Source organism: Lonchura striata, chromosome Z (assembly GCF_050655825.1).
Source record: "Lonchura striata isolate lonStrDom1 chromosome Z, ASM5065582v1, whole genome shotgun sequence".
Taxonomy (NCBI): domain Eukaryota; kingdom Metazoa; phylum Chordata; class Aves; order Passeriformes; family Estrildidae; genus Lonchura; species Lonchura striata.
In genome coordinates, this window is record NC_140740.1 from 4,169,031 (window position 1) to 4,185,765 (window position 16,735).

General features: G+C 48.0%; 2 protein-coding genes across 2 annotated transcripts; both read left to right on the forward strand.

The window, feature by feature from the left end:
- Window positions 1-3,586: 3,586 nt before the first annotated feature.
- On the forward strand, window positions 3,587-9,716 carry LOC146763585 (uncharacterized). The gene is made up of 3 exons (XM_085567551.1): window positions 3,587-6,173; window positions 6,418-6,753; window positions 7,176-9,716. The coding sequence occupies exons 1-3, from the start codon at window positions 5,916-5,918 to the stop codon at window positions 7,407-7,409; spliced, it is 828 nt and encodes a 275-aa protein (XP_085423677.1). The 5' UTR covers window positions 3,587-5,915; the 3' UTR covers window positions 7,410-9,716.
- A 15-nt stretch (window positions 9,717-9,731) lies between these two features.
- Window positions 9,732-12,971, forward strand: LOC146763586 (serine/threonine-protein kinase PAK 3-like). Its single transcript, XM_085567552.1, has 4 exons — window positions 9,732-9,824; window positions 10,435-10,552; window positions 11,400-11,499; window positions 11,943-12,971. Exons 1-4 carry the CDS (start codon window positions 9,775-9,777, stop codon window positions 12,311-12,313), a joined length of 639 nt encoding a protein of 212 aa, XP_085423678.1. The 5' UTR covers window positions 9,732-9,774; the 3' UTR covers window positions 12,314-12,971.
- The last annotated feature ends 3,764 nt before the right edge of the window (window positions 12,972-16,735 follow it).

Consider the following 16,735-nt stretch of genomic DNA (forward strand, 5'->3'; position numbering starts at 1 on the left):
TGCAGCTGAGTTAAAAAAAGAAAAGGATCTGAAAGAGAGGATAAAAGAAGCTGCTTTATATGTTTGGCAGAAGAGGAGCACCTAATGTTAAAGAACAATTTGCATTTTCTTCATCATATTTCTATTCATTTACTGGCCAAACAGGCCAAAGTGTAGGCACAATCAACAATATTGTCCTGATCTCTTGCTGGTTGTGTGAATTAAATGTGTTACCTGAAGGGATGCTGTGAAAGGAAAATAATCTCAGTTTGGCTTGACATGTTCTGGGGGATTCACCATCCCAGGTAGTTTTCTGACAGCATTTGAATTATTTTTCCTTGCCCACTACAGGCCAAGTGATCCATTTATTCAGAAGTACAGATCATGAGGTGAGTGAAAAAGGAACATTTCAAGATTCTGGTGTTTAAAAATTATAGAGCAAGCTGAGAGCATGACCAGTAGCAGTAAAATGTAGAGAGCCAGTTGTGTAGGCCAAAGAAAAAATGCATGTTAATGCTTGCAGCAGCAATAACAAAAGCATCACTGGCTAATTCATAAACTTTTCCATTTCAGAGCTTTCAACAATTAAAAAGTCAATTACAGAAATAGAACATTGCTACCTGATAGTAGGCAGGGTGCAGTATAAAATTGGGAGCAATTTGCATTACAGATGGATTAGTCAATTTTAATACCATGAGAACGCCTTAAATCACATTGCTATCAAAGTTTCCCAATTTCATTGGAAGATTTGGTGGTAGATATGAAAAAGATAGGTAATGGCCTGTCCCTCATGCTTCTCTCTTGCCACAGATGACAGAGGCAAGAGCAGTGTCTGCCCTGGCTCCATGTGCTCAAGGAATTGAAGCCAAAGAGGAGGAAATTGAGGAGTATGACCACAAGGCTCCATCAGGTGTCACAGCAGAGCCTGAATCTTTGGAGCCAGTAAGTGCCAGTTGTGGGTGGTGCTGTCTTTAGTGCAAGGCAGAGCTGCAAGTTTCTGAGCAGCCAGCTCTTGCTGTTGCTTGCAGTCCTGCAGGACGTAGCCATTTCCTGTAGGCAGTGACAGCTAGAACTTGGCCCTCAGCTCACTACAAGGGCTTTTCCCCAACCAAACACTCCCTCACTGCATCCCAGTGCTTTAGATGCTGATATCAGTGACACTCCCTGCCGGTTGTTGGTTGCATTTTTGTTTTGCTGGTTTAGTATAGGAAAAGCCCGGTTGATTTTCTCATTTTCCAACAAGCAAAGAAGCTTCTGCCCAATGTTTCCTGCTCTTTTGCAGCACTGGATGCGATTCTGATCCAGTTGGAGGCTTCCATGTCTACAGTGGAAATAGCAAAGGCGTAACTGTCTGTTTCCTACTTTTCCATTTCAGACCTTTCAAAAGACAAAAGCTCTGCATTGCAGAGACAAGGCTGCTTGCTGATGGCAGCCAGGGAGGAATATCAGCTACATATCCATATGCAGTTCTGTTGATTTGGCCCGTTTTAATTTGAATGGTGTGGCTTAGAATTATTTTGCTCTGAAATTTTATGTTTTCTCCTTGGAAGACAAGGTGGTAGAAGTGAGAAGATAGGAGGTTCTAAGACATAGATAACGGCCTGTTGCTCATGCTTCTCTCTTGCTTCAGCTGACAGAGGCAATAGCAGTGTCTGCCCTTTCTCTCTCTGCTTCTGGAGAAGAAGCCAAAGAGGAGCAAATTGAGCAGCATGACTGCAAGTCTCCGTCAGTGGTCACAGCAGAGCCTGAATCTTCTGAACCAGTAAGTGCAGTGCCAGTTGTGGGTGGTGCTGTCTTTAGTGCAAGGCAGAGCTGCAATTTTAAGACCAGCCACCCCTTGCTGTTGCTGCCTGAGGATGCTGAGTGCTGGAGTCCTGCCAGGAGCCAGCGATTTCCTGCAGGCAGTGACCTCCAGCTACAAATTGGCCTTGGACCTGTCACCTTGAGGCACTGAAGAGCTGGGGATTCTGGCTGAAATTCTGGCTGCTTGGCTCAGTGAAGTTCTGTCTCTGGGATTCTGCAGTGACATGGCCAAGGGCGCACGTGGCAGTGCTGCCGGTGGCAAGGCTTGGTTTGTTTGTTTTCCCTTTGTGGAAATGTGTGTTTGGCTTGTGGAAGTGTTCTGCAGTGTTCTGGAGTAGTTCTTCACTTGTACATTCTCTATTCTAAGCTGCAAGGAGATGATTGTGCTGTCCATGAATCTGTGGGGTGCCATTCTTGTTGGGTGTGGCCAAAGAAACCAAGTGCCTCATTGGGAAGGATCCTTGTATGGCAAAAAGCAGAAGTGGCAAGTTTCTGTGGACGCCTTTTGCCATGAAGCCACAGCTTTGGAACTGGCATTAGGGCCTAGGGTGGGGGTGAAGCTGCAAGTCCTTGATTACTGTCTTGTTTGGCTGAGAAGAGGCAGGACGTTTTTGACCTGGGGATGCTGTATTTGAAGTCAAACAGGCAACTTTGTGGTGGGGCTCCTTTATGGGCCAAAAGGATGCAGGGGTGCCGGTCAAGAGCAGCTGAAGGTGGCCAGCGCCTGGCCAGGTAGCCAAGAAGTCCGAGGGCATCCTGGCCTGTGTCAGCAGCAGTGGGGCAGCAGGAGCAGGGCAGTGACCGTCCCCCTGGGCTGGGCAGCGCTGCGGCCAGAGCTGGGAGTGCTGTGTCCACTTGTGGGCCCCTGTGAAGCAGAAAGTCCTTGAGGGGCTGGAGCGTGTGCAGAGAAGGACACGGGAGCTGGGGAAGGCTGTGGAGCGCAAGGCCAAGGAGGAGGTGCTGAGGGAGTTTCATCCTGGACAACAGGAGCCTCGTGAGGGACCTTCAGGCACACTTGCATGGTTCCATACGTGACAGTGCTCACCACCAGGGCTGTTTCCCTGCCAAACATGTCCTCACTACATCCGAATGCTTTTGACACTGGCATCAATGACACTCCCTGCTGCTTGTTGGTTGCATTTTTGTTTTGCTGGCTTTATAGAGGAATAGCCCTGTTGATTTTCTCATTTTCCAACAAGCAAAGATGCTTCGATTTTCCTCCATCTTTCCTGCCCTTTTCCAGCACTGAATGATATTCTGATCCAGTTGTAGGTTTCCATGTCTGCAGCAGGAATAGCAAAGGTGTAGCTGTCTCTTTCTTTCTTTTCCATTTCAGAGCTTTCAAAAGCTAAAAGCTCTGCATTCCTGAGACTACCCTGCTTGCTGATGGCAGACAGGGAGGAATATCAACTACACATCTATATGCAGTTCTGTTGAATTGGCACATTTAAATCTGATTGATGTGCCTTAGAATCCCATCGCTCTAAAATTTTATGATTTCGCCTTGGAAGATGTGGTGTTAGATGTGAGAAGAAAGGAGGTTATAAATGATAGGTAATGGCTTGATCCTTATGATTTTCTCTTGCCCCAGATGACGGAGGCAACAGCAGTGTCTGCCTTGGCTCCCTCTGCTACTGGAGAAGAAGCCAAAGAGGAGCAAATTGAACAGTATGACCGCGAGTCTCCATCAATGGTCACAGCAGAGCCTGAATCTTCGGAGACAGTAAGTACCAGTTGTGGGTGGTGCTGTCTTTAGTGCAAGGCAGAGCTGCAAGTTCCTGACCAGCCAGCTCTTGCTGTTGCTGGCTGGGGATGCTGAATATTGGAGTCCTGCCAGGAGCCAGCGATTTCCTGCAGGCAGTGAGCTCCAGCTGGAAACTGGCCTTGGACCTGTCAGGTTGAGGCACCAAAGCCTGTTGCCTCAGGGTGAGCATCTGGCTGCTCGGCACAGTGAAGCGCTGAGCTCTGTCTCTTGGCTTCTGCAGGGCGTGGCCAAGGCCACACATGGCAGTGCTGGAGCTTTGTTTGTTTGCTTTGTTTGCTTTCTCTTAGTGGAAACATGTGTTTGGCTGGTGAAATTGCTCTTCAGCTTTCTTGAGTATTTATTCAGTTCTAAGAAGTGTGTGGCCCAGCTGTCTTGTGACTTTTGATAAGATGGAAGGAGACGAGTGTGTTGTCCATGAATCTGTGGGGGACAAGACCTGTGGCCACAGAAACAAAGTGTGTAGTTGTGGAGCCCTGTTGTGAGGAAAAAAGCACAAGGAGCAAGGTTCTGTTGTTGCAGTTTTTGGTATAGTCTGAGGTTTGGAAAGTGCATTGGAGCCTGGAGGCAGGGTGAAGCTGCAAGTGCTTGACTGCAGTCTAGTGTGCTCAGAAGAGGAAGGACGTCTTGAAATGGCGGATGCTGTGTTTTTAGTCCTGTGAGCAACTTTGTGGCTCGGGCAGTCAAGAGCAGCTGAAGGTGGGCCAGCGCCTGGCCAGGTAGCCAAGAAGGCCGAGGGCATCCTGGCCTGTGTCAGCAGCAGTGGGGCAGCAGGAGCAGGGCAGTGACCGTCCCCCCGGGCTGGGCAGCGCTGCGGCCAGAGCTGGGAGTGCTGTGTCCACTTGTGGGCCCCTGTGAAGCAGAAAGTCCTTGAGGGGCTGGAGCGTGTGCAGAGAAGGACACGGGAGCTGGGGAAGGGTGTGGAGCGCAAGGCCAAGGAGGAGGTGCTGAGGGAGTTTCAGCCTGGACAACGAGAGCCTCGTGAGGGACCTTCAGGCACACTTCCATGGTTCCATATGTGACAGTGCTCACCACCAGGGCTGTTTCCTCAGCAAATATCCCCTCACTTTATCCAAGTGTATTTTCCTCTGGCATCTGTGGCTCTCCTGTCTTTGTTCCTTTGGTAGGAAGAGAAGTCTTCTTCATTTTCTTGTCTTTTAGCTATGTAAGTTGATTTTCCTCCATATTTTCTGTCCTTTTCCTGCACTTGTAAAGATTCTCCTTGCTTTTTCTTGTGTAAGGGGGCCCTTCTGGAGGATGCAGTATTTTTGCATGACACATTGTTTGGGACAGGGAGCTGTTCTGGTGCCAGGCCAGTCAACAGGCCCTTGCTCTTTGCTGTCTTATTAACAGTCCCTGTGTCTTTTTGCAACCCAGGGAACCAGTAGGTGTGGTGTTTGGGAATTGAGCAGGAAATCAATGCCCTTGCATTCCAGCTGGTCCCCAGAGATCAGAGGAGCTGGGAGGGGCTGGGCTTTATTTCTGCTTACAGCCCCTTTAGCATTGTCAGTGTGGTCGAGTCCAAGAGAAGCACTTGGCCAAGCACAGATGCTGCAAGAGTGCAGTTCCCAGTGCAATGCTCTGGATCTGATTGTATTCCATAAGGATCTAAATGCTCTAAATTCCCTGAGAGTGTGGTTTATTGAAGGAACAGGAGAGCACTCTCGGGATTGCTGCTGGCTGGGGCAATGGCTACCAAGTGTTGATGTGTATAGGAATGGAAATTATAGTAAAGAGAGATTATAAGAGTGAGATCTATCTGTCTCTCTATCTCTCTCTATCTTCTATTTATCTATCTATCTATCTATCTATCTATCTATCTATCTATCTATCTATGTAACATTTGCATAATTGAATCTTCTTGGCTCTGGTCTAAAGCAGTTGGAGGTGCAAAGTTCACCTAAAGCATCTCTTTCAGGACAGGATTAAAGACATTGACCAATTCTGAGCAGGCAGAGCTGTTTCCTCCTCCAGATGTGGTGTTTTTTTCCCCTCAGACATGGTTTCCTTCTCCAGCCTCTTCTTCCTGAAGCCCCCAGTTAATGCTTTAATGTTCTGCCTGTCCCAGAGAGGTGGAAGAATTCCATATTTTAGGTGGTGAAGAGAACATGAACTCCAGAAGTGTCTCTCACAAGGGCTGAGCTCACCCAGGAAGCCACCTGCAGAGCCAGGATGGAGCTGTGGGACAGGGTGGGGTGTCAGTCACTACTGAAAGACAAACAGAGCATGGAAGAAGCAGAGGGAGGTCCTCAGCAGACCCTTGAGAAATGCCACAGCTTCCCTGTCAGCTGCCTCAGAGGCTGTTGGACCTTCAGCCCCTGATTGCAGTGCCAGGGTCACTTTGGCATCTGTGCCTCTCCACAGGGAGAGAATGACGCAGGAGAGCTGCAGCACTGCAGTGCTTTGGGAACGTGTGAGCCCATCAGTCCTTGAGCCTTGGCCCACAAATGTCATATGGAAAGTTGAAACCCATCTTCTCTGGCTTTCTGTGCAGGTCCTTCCAGAGAAAGAGCAGGAGCAGCCTGCTTTGCCAGAGATGCCATGGCAGACTCGGGGAGAGCTGCTCCCAGCCCGAGAGCAGGAAGAGCAGCTCAGGCAGCAGGTGAAAGAGCCACAGGAGAAAGGCCAGGTAAGCCTGACTCGCCAGGTGTCAGAGGGAAGGGCAGGAAGAGGGGCATAAAACGGAGGCACTGAAAGCACAGAGCCTTGGAATCTGCCAAAGTCAGCACTGGGACGGGAGGGTTACACTGGAAGCAGAGGTGGGTAGGGCAGCAGAAAGAAGTGGCTGAATAAATGTGATTTTGAGGCTGCAAGAGGAAAAAGCTGAGCCTGATGGCAGCTCCCAGTCACTTGCCCTGCATTTGTATGTACAGAACATCAAGGCAGAGTCACAAGCAGAGCTGCCCGGAGCTCAGAGTGCCATCGTGGACATGAAGAAGGGGAACAAGGAAGACACGAGAAGAATTCAAGAGGACATGAATCTCCATCAGCAGAGGGGCAATCAACAAAACCAGGTGAGGGAAAGAGTGGCAGCCACTCCACTCGTGAAAGATCCTCTCTCTTGTATTTTACAGAACTTTAAGGAACAGCTGGACACGGAGTTTCAGAATGTTCACAGTAAGATGAAAGCAAAGGAGAAGAGGCAGGAGGAAGAAATTAAAATCATCAGAGAAAAGCTTAATTCTCTCTCTCAGGATCTGCAAGAGCAAGTGAGTTAAAAAGGGATAGCCACTGCAGTCACCAAACTGGTGGTTTCTGCCCTTCTTGCCTTTCCAGTGCAGAGCTGCAGGGAGTGAGGTGATGCCTCTGAGTGCCATCCTGCTGTAGTGTGTATCACACTCACTCTGAAGGATTTCCTGGTGTGCTGAATCTCAACTGCTCCCCTGGAGAGTGCGACTTGTCCTTTGGCCTTTTGGCCAGCAGTCATCCAAATTGATTCCTGGTGGCCTGTTCCTGCTCTCCTTGTTTCTTAAGGTGTTTTTACAGGGGAGCATGGTGACCCAGAGGGAGGATTGAAAGAAGCTGTCTGTACCCCTTGTAAATCTGTTCTTTCCCTTTCCTCACAGTCAATGACTCTTGACTGACAGAGATAAGCCGTAGTCTCTGACTGCTTTCTTCTGTTTAACTTGAGGTGAAAGTGTTGACATCTCACCGGGCAGCCTACAAATACTTGCAGCAAATGGGTGGCAATGAAGAGCCCCAGGCTTGGCATGAGGTACAGGAACTGTCCCCACCAAAGCTGCTACAGGTTGAGCATGACCTGAAGATGGTGCAGGAAAAGAGGACACAGTGGGAGGAGGCAGAACATTTGAACAAGGAGCTGCACGTGTGTCTGAATCCCTTGGAGGGGGAAAGGAATCCTTGAGAGGAAGCAGAATGGCCATTGTGGCAGTGATCCTTCAGAAAATCCATGAAAATGGAACATGAATCTGGCCATGAACTTGAGTAGAGCTAGCCTTTGGTTTTGACCCATCCAGTTTGAGAAGTGGACATCAGAAAAAACCCATTTAAGAGCTCTGCATGTGGCACCTTCCTAAGGGCTTGCATTTGAAGTGGGATCTCAGGTTAATCTCTGCCAGGCACCTTTCTTACATGAACTCATTTCTTGTCCCAGATCTACAAGGGCTTTGTCAAACCTGCTGCAGGAGCAGCATTGTCTAAAGGAGCCTTTGCTCCCCAACCTGAGAAGTGGAACCGGGGCCATTTGCTCATCTCCAGCGCTGCTCAGCAACAGGAGAACAAGGATGACTCCCTGGAGCAACTGAGTACGTCGGCTGTATTTCTTCTCTGAGGGACAGTGTATTGTGTGCATGTTTCAGCATAGCTGTACCAAATGGTTTTCCTGAGTTTGGTGTCCCAGGGACATTTAGAGACATTTCCCCATGGGAACTGCTGTAGAAAATCAGTCTCTGTGCTGGCCACTTGCGCTGCAGAGCCATCTGCCTGGTTGATGTTGTTACCCAGGAAACCACAAGAAGTTCAAAGCTCCAAGCTCTGGGGCTGCCTTTTGCATTTCCTGGAAGCTGGGGTCTTTGCTTTAAAGTGAGCATCTTGCATTTTGTTTCCCTCAGGGAAAATAGTGAACATGGAAAATCCTGTGGGGAAATATTCTGAACTGGAATATATTGGCAGTGGGTGAGTCCAACCACAGTTACTTCTCCATAACCATGGGCCAGGTGTTTTTCTGGTGGAATATCTATGCAGTGTGAAGTCAGGCCAGCTGCAAACAGACATCTATGGCCATGTTCACACACTGGGGATAGATTGTCCCATCTCTCAGTGCTGCTCAGAATTTGTGAGTGTGCCCTGAAGGTGTTGTCAGAGACACATCCGTGCTGCCAAGGTCTCTTGCCTTCAGCAAGGAACAGAACCTGGAAGATCTCCTTGTCTCTCAAGTGTGGGACAGTTCTCTGTTAATTTCCTTAGCATTTCTGTATCTCTCCAAATCATACAGCCACACTAATAAAAGGGCAAGAAACTTGCTTGCCTGAAAGAGCAACCTACTCCCTGATAGCTGTCAGATAACAGTTCTCAGGAACATTTTTTTCCAAGAGTTTGCTGAAGGAAATTCTCCATGGTCAGGATGGAAACTATGAAAACTGCACAGTTTAGAACCTGAAACCTGAGATGAAAGAAGGAGCTCTCTTTAGGAGCTGAGGCAGTAAACCCCAACACTTCAGGGACAGGCCCAGTGCCCATGCACTTGAGAGGAAAATGCATCATCTGCCTTCTGGCAGAGCCCTCCTGCATCCTGCAGGTCTTAAGCATTTACAGCAGAGATCTCCTGTGTGGGCTGGCTTTCACTGTGAGATCTCAATGGCTTCTCCTTTCTTTGCTGCTTTTTTGTTTCTAGGACTTTTGGATTTGTGGTTAGAGCACTCAACAAAGCCACAGGAATAGAGGTAAATGTCAACATCCCCCACAGACTCTGCTGCACTCAAGGGCTTTCCCCTCTGGTGTGGGCAGCTGTGGCCAGAGCTTTGGGTAGAGCTGTGCTGAAGAGGCACAAGAAACACAGACTGGTACCAGGCTGCAAAATACATTGGGGACAGTCTTTGTCCTTCTCAGCTGCCAGAAGGAAGTCATGCAGGGCAGCACTCCATTTCAGAGAAGGATGTGCTCACTCGCTCTCAATTGCTAAAACAAAGGAGGTGCCTTAGAGCATCTCACTGCTCTTTGGGGCTACAGCTTCAGAGTCCTGAATTCTCACTTCTGGCTGCCAGCAAATACATCTGAAAGTTACTGGTAGCTCTTTAGCCACCTGCAGTGCTGCACTTGGGAACTGCACAAAGGGAGAGATCTGCAAGGCATCCCTAGAAGCCGAAAGCCCTGCCCATAGCCCAGGATGTAGCCACAGAGTATTCAGGCATGGATTACTTCTTCTGAATCCCATACAAAGCAGCAGGGAGTGGGCTCAGAGATTTGTGGGTGATAGTTTAGACACCACTGTCACCAAGTGTTCACGGCAAAACCTTAGTGGCCACATGTCCTGTTACTGGCCCCCAAGGGAGCGGAGCAATGGGCTATTGCAATGTCAGTTCCTAATTACTGCAATGCCTGATCACAAGGCAGTTTGGCACAGATCGCTGTGTCATTGCAAAATTACTCGCTCCAGGTGGTCTTGTGCCACCAACTTCTCAAGTTACTGGTTTTCAATGTCATTTTAGGTGGCCATAAAGAAAATAAATCTCCAGGGACTGAGGAAGAAGGAACTAAAAGTCAATGAACTCATGGTCATGAAGATAAATAAGAATCCCAACATCGTCAACTATTTTGACAGGTGAGTTGTTGTAAATGTTTTTTACATATTGCAAACATGCAAGGTTGTTCACTGGCAGAAAATAGAGCTGTAATTATTGGTGAATTATTACTGCTCTACTCATGTCCAGTGGATGGGAAGAGAATGCGTCTTGTCTGCAGGAGTATTCCCTGGCACACATAGTTTGAAAATTATTCAAAAACCTGCATCAGTCATATCTAACTAAATTAATAGGCTGTAAGTTCACAGCCACCACATTATTTTGGGGCTTGATTTTTTCAACAGTCCTCTTACATCCGGGTAAACTAACATGGATTTTCCTTGGATTGTGTCCCCTCTTTTCCATTGCTTTGCATGCCAGGAAGACTAGGTGGTTATTTCCAGAAACATGCAGTGGGACAGGCTTTTTTATCTGTTCCTAAACTGCAGTTTTTACTTGCTGGCTATTTAAGGCCTCTCCTTTTTCAAAGCTGTGCCTTTCTTCTTGAGACAGGTTGCAAAAAATGCACAGCCTAGAGGGAATGTCTATTCCCTTTATTCTGTCCTTGTCACAAAGGGACTTGGAAATAAGAATCAAGAAAACAAACTAACCATGCATGTTTACCTCCATGCTCTTGCTTCCTTCTTTCAGCTACCTTGTGGATAATCAATTCTGGCTGGTTATGGAGTTCATGGATGGAGGCACTCTGAGCGATGTCATCAGCAAGACCTACCTGTCTGAAGAGGAGATAGCAGCCATCAGTCGGGAGGTCAGGGAACCCACCTGTGCTTCAGAGGGCTTGGGCAGGATTGTCTGGGAAACAGGGGTTCGGAACTGGAGTGATTTCATGTGCCAGGCTTTCTTTCTATATAATTGGTGAGCAATAGGTACATAAAAGCGTCTCAAGGGAACTGCCTGCCAGTGCCCCTGCACTCACTGTACTCAGTTCTTGTACTCTTCTCTCCTGCTGTTGTATTCTCGCTCTGCCTACTGTATTTGTATTTGCTCTTCTCCACCTTGCCTCTCTAAACTTTTATCTCGAGCCTGTCTGCACTGAATTCCTTGCCTGTAAAAGCAAAAGTGCTGGTAGCAGGATTTGAAATGATCAGCTGAGAAACAAAGAGAGACTCAGTTCTCACAGTCCTCAACTGAAAAGAACAGTAGTGCAGCCAAAATGCTCTTTGCTTCAGGAAGTTGACTGATGTTATACTTTACATCAGTGCTGAGGCCAGCAACAAAACCTTTATCATGCAGCCTCCCACCCAAAAGTGATCCACTTCACACCAGAGAGAGGGACTTTTTCTTTCTTGGCCAAACCCCTCCTTTGCCCTCTGCATGGAGAAAGCACATCCACTGCAGCAGCAGTCATCCTGGCAGGTTTGCAGGGGACAGTCTACAACAGCAGGTGCTGTTGCTCTTTCAAAAGCTGACATGCCTTTCCTTAGAAAGGTCGTGCTCTGCAAGTGTTGGAACAGCAACTCTTCCTCTTAATGTCACTGTGTTCTGCCATTACTCGTCATTCCCATGCAGAGGGAATCTTTTAGAGCTGTTTCCTTTCTGGTGTGATGAAATCACATCACTAATTTTTGCTCTCCTGTTTCTGTTTTCCCTCTCAGTGCCTGCAAGGACTGGATTTTCTTCACTTGAACCACGTGATCTACCGAGATGTGAAGAGTGACAACATTCTTCTCAGAACCAATGGCTCTGTCAAGCTGGGTCAGTATATTCCTGGTCAGGTGTAGCGTTCAGGGATGTGGGGTGAGGGGCTGCTTTGAGTGGCTGCCAGCTCCCCAGAAATGGTGCTGGTGGCAGTGCAGGGCCCCACCGCTGTGAGCTGAGGGCACAGTTGTAATGTGCACAGAGGTATAAGGAACCACGAGAAGTCAAGAGTGGTGTTGGTTGGTGTGTGTCCCTTCCAGAGGGAGGGAGCCACAAACTAAAGCTTCAGGGGAATAAAGGCCACTGCTGTGAGCAGCGTTAAAAAAACTGGGATTTTTTTGGAAGCGGCCAATTTCATATGTCCTTGGCTAAAGCCCCAAGGAAACCAAGCATGGACAGTTCTCCAGGAGATTCAACAACACATAGACTGAGAGTGGGGAATTCTTTTGCTTGGTTTCCTAACTTGAGCTGGCTTTCATGGTATGTTTATTTCTCCACAGCTGACTTTGGCCTCTTTGCTCAGCTCACCGCTGAGCAGCGTAGACGGAGCTCAGTGGCTGGCACTTCTGGCTGGATGGCGCCTGAAGTCCTGACAGGTCAACCGTATGGCCCCAAAGTGGACATATGGTCTTTTGGAATCGTGGGCATCGAAATGGTGGAACGAGAAGTTCCTCACAGGAATGAAACTCCTGTTTCGGTAAGGTGCAAATACTCTCTGATCCCACCTGTCTTTCTCACCTGTCCCATGTCCTGTGTGCCATTGGACAAATCCCATTGCCATCTGCTGGCACCACTTCCACCAAGGTCCCCTTCTAAACATGTCCCTGCAGCACATCAGCATCTGCTGTACATTTGGTTGCATCAGAAGTGAAGTGGCAGTTCAGAAACCTGCCATTTTGGCCTCCAGCCTGCCTGACATTTCTCATTTGCTTTTTGAACTCCGTTGGTGCTCTGTCTCTGAAGGTCAAGAATTTTTCAGTGGAGAGGTTAGACATGTGATAAATATCCTGAGAAACTGAGGTCAGACCTTCCCAGATTCAATTTTATCAGAAAAGAAAAAAAAAAATGAAAAAGAAAAAGAAAAAATAAACAACCACCAAAGGAATTCCCAAGTAATTTTGTGTAGGAGTTACAGTGGGTAGGATTGTCCGGATGGAGGGAGACGAGACATCTTTGAAGCCAGGTCTTGGAACTTTCAGTTTATTGCAAAGGGCGTGGGTGCAGGGCCCTGCTTGGAGCTGCCAGCCACAGCTCAGAGCAAGCCCGAAAGAGGAGCCCAAAAGAGAGACCTGAAAGAGTGAGGAAGTTCCTGTTACAATACAATAAATCTTCAGTGCTGAATATTCAAATTTTCACTAACCAATCTAGAGCAAGATACAAACACTAGAGCATTTATCTACAGCCTATAAGAATCATTTACTTTACCATACTGTGTTACATTTTAAACCCTAAAAACTAGTCTTTGGACCCCTTCTGCCAAGTTAGTATGGTCTGCTCTGACCCTTGGACCTGTCTGCCAGCAGAGGGTATAGTTTAATCAAAAGGGGATTACCTTCAATGGCCTTACCATTGTTTTCCAGTTGTTCAGTAAGTAAGGCTAGTAACTATCTCAAAGCTTACTTTCATTTCAATCTCGCTTACAGTTTCCATATTCTCAAAATCTTTTGCCAGGCATATTTATTTGTAAGGTTTTCCCGATTCATATTCCCCAAAAGTTTTGCTTTCTTTTTCTTTTTTTAACCACAGCACATTGATTTTCCTCCATACTGTAGCATCTTTTCCAAGACCTGTGGGTCTTCAAAAATTCCAGGCTTTCAAATCATCTGTACAGTGTTCAGTCATGTGTGTGGGTGGCCTGGATAAGTTGAGGATGTGTTTTTCTCTGACTGCAGTAACACTAAACCCTTGGCTGTTTCTGGGTACTTCAACAAGTTGATGAGCTTGCAGCCCGGTGCCTGGGGCTGGGACCCAACGTGGGCGGTTGATGCCGGTGCTGTGTTCCTTTACCACAGGAGCAGGGACATCCCTGGCTTGCACAGTTCTGAGGACAGTGAGGACTCCAGCTCCCCACCATGTCCAGTGGCTGAGCTCAGTTGCAGAGAGATGGGATAAAACCCCCTTTGTGACCTCTGGGGGTGTGGGAAAAGGAAAGAAAGCTGCCATAATTATTTATACTCCAGGGCAGTGTGCTTGCTGTTTTAGGCTTGGAAATTTTCCTCTGAGTTGAAGAGGATAATAACAAAATCTTTTTGGTCACCATGTATTTCAGTGCCACCAGCACAGATCTGTTACTATTGTGATGGGCATTTTTATAGAGACCAGGGTGCAGTCTGGTGTCATGGAGAGCCTGTCAAAACTTCCCACTTCTTACCTACACTGTTTGCGATGGGGACGCCATTAATGCATTGACTTCTTCTTCAGATTTGACCTTGAAAAGGTTTCCTTTTGCCACATAAAGAGGCTGAAACTTGCAGCTGAAGAGACAGAGCTGCAGGTGGCTCCTGTGTGCTCAAGCAGGCATTTTCATCCCAATACATTTGTGCAGGCATCTTAAAGGGTCTGTGTTGAATATGAGATTCCAAATGTTTGTTTCCTTACTTTGAGGAATACCTGGTGGATTTCTTTTCTTGCCTCCCATGTACCACTGTTTTCTAGAAGAGGACAAGAAGCTCAATGAGTTTTGGTTTATGACCACTGTGCTTAAGGGACCAACAAGAACTGCAGAGATGCCTTTCCTGTACTAATCCTTGGAAATAGTAGAGTTAGTTAGTGTAGCAGAGTCCATCTTCCAAAAAGCCTGTCAGGGTGGTGTGAATCCTGCAAGAAGGAAACATGCTTTGCTGATGTAGTTCCCACTAACTAGGTCAGTCAATGAAATTGAGTGCCAAGGCACAATCAGCGGGATGTTGGAAAAGCCGTGGCTTTTTGTTGGTAAAGGAAAGTCATCTTTCCTTTACCATCTGCATCTTACCAGAACCTGCTCTGCAGAGTGGAGCTTAAACACTGGGCTCAGGGAGAGCAGTTACAGATGGGAAAGAAGCAGGTGGAGCCTTGTGTTTCCTTTTCCTGCAGGCTGAACTCCTGATAGCCAGAGGAGAGAGACCACAGCTGCGGAAGCCCAACCGATTCTCGTCTCACCTGCGTGACTTCCTGAGCTGCTGCCTGCAGACAGACCAAGAGCAGCGCTGGTCTGCCAAGAGGCTCCTGCAGGTAAAATGCCAAGGGGCTGAGGTGAAACAGTGTCCGAGGGATGGGCTCCTCCTCCACTGAGGTCCGAGGCATCAGATGAGCCCCCTTCCTCCTCACCTCCAATCTTGGTGATGTTCAAATGAAAACAGTGAGGAGTGCTAGACTGGGCTGGGCTGGCAGGGCTCTGCAAAGTCCTTTGGTCCAACTGTCCTGAAATGAGCAGGGACATCTCTAAAGAGATCAGGTTGCTCAGAGCCCTCTACCACCTGAAGTGGAATGATTCCAGGGATGGAGGCACCTACAAGCTCTTGGGACAGCCTGTGCCAGGGAGACACCATGCTCTGAGTAAACAAGTTCTTCCTTAGACCTACTCCGATTAGATCCCCATGTTTAAAACTATTCAACCACACTCTCTTGTAACTGGCCCTGTTAAAAAAGGTGTCCCCACTTTCTTCAGAGCCACTCTGAAATCTTGGAAAGCAGCAATAAAGTCTCCCTGGGGCCTGTTCTTCACAAAACTGAATAACTCCACCTCTCTGAGCATTTCCTGAGAGGAAAGGTGCTCTGTTTTCTGGCTGTTTCTCTTGCCCTGATTTGGTGGGGTGTTCAGTTTTATCTAATGGCAAAAGAACTGAAGTACAGTAATGCAGGCTAGAGAGACATGAAATGGTGTTGGAGGAAGCCAAGGCTGCCAGTCCTGGCAGAGCACTCTGGAGAGATTTGGCTGTGGGCAGGAGGGGCTGTGAGGGACTCACTGTGAGCCTCTGAGGGGCCCCCACCCCACCCTTAGAGGTTTCTGGCACACAAACAAGGACAGCTGAGAGGGACTTGTCCCAGCCCCATCTGCTGCCTGGCACACTCAGGCAGAGAGGAACTGGCCCAGGCTGACTGCCAGGTTGTGTGGCAGAGAGGGAACTGCAGGACCCAGCACCACTCGGCTGGCCCTGCTGGGAAGGAAGGTGCCATCCAGCACAGGAGGGGCAGGGCATGGAAAGGCAGACACTGCTCTGTGTGCCTGTGGAAATTGGCAATGCTGTGGATGTGCAGCCTCTAGTGCTGCACAGGCTGCTGGTGGGACACTTCCACGAGGGTGACAACCAGTGGATGAAGGTGCCTTTTTACAGCTCTTGCTTTATGGGACGGAAGGGAAGTTATGGAAGAAAGGCACTCGCTTCACTGCCCATCTTCGTGCTCCCCTGGGAATGCTGGATCAGGGGCTGCCTTGCTTTTGGGCATCATTTTTCATGACATCCCAGCAAGCTCATATCCATAAGCATCCCAGCACCTGCAGCTCAAAGTCACTTCTTCTTGATCCCATTAAATTATTTCAAGATCAGCTATTTGTTGTGGGAAATCGGTATCTGCCTTGAGGGCCTGTTGGTGTCTCAGTGAAACCCATTAAATTATATGAGTTTGATCCCAAAGTGGCAAACACAGCAGCATTTTAAAATAGCTCCACAGCCAGGAAATCCAATAACATGCTCATGAAGTGATTGTGTGTGTGTGTTTTTGTGTCCAGCAGCGAGTCTCCCAAACTCTTGGTGAATAATTGCGGGAGCAGTGTAAGATATAAATGTTTCCCCAGGTCTGTCACTTTGAGGACAGCAAATAAGAACAAATAGAATGCTGGAGGAAAAATGAATGTTTCTGATGCTTGGGCACTAAGGAGCAGCATTGAGTGTGCTACCAAAATGATGCTGTGCACCTGAAAGAGCAGCTCGCTGCTGGAGCAGTGCCTGTCTTTCCAAGGGACCTACAGGAGTCATTGGAGCTTCTTGAAAGGATGAAACCCCAGGGACAGAAAGCACCATTTCTAGAGTACTAGGGCAAAAATCCCGGCAAGATGGAGAAACCAGAGTAAATGGATGAGTGGGATTCTGGGCCAGTTTGCCTGTGATGGCAAGGTCCTGCACATGACGACTAGGGAGCAGATGGTCCCGTTGGTTTACTTTCTGGGTCTTTCTAGGAGTTAGAGGAATCCTGATTGAGTCTGTGATGCACTGAGTTTGGAAACTCATGGTTCACTGTTCTTTGTTGTTTTTTTTTCCTGTGGATTAGCATCCATTTGTAACAGCAGCCAAGCCAGCATCCACCCTGGCACCAC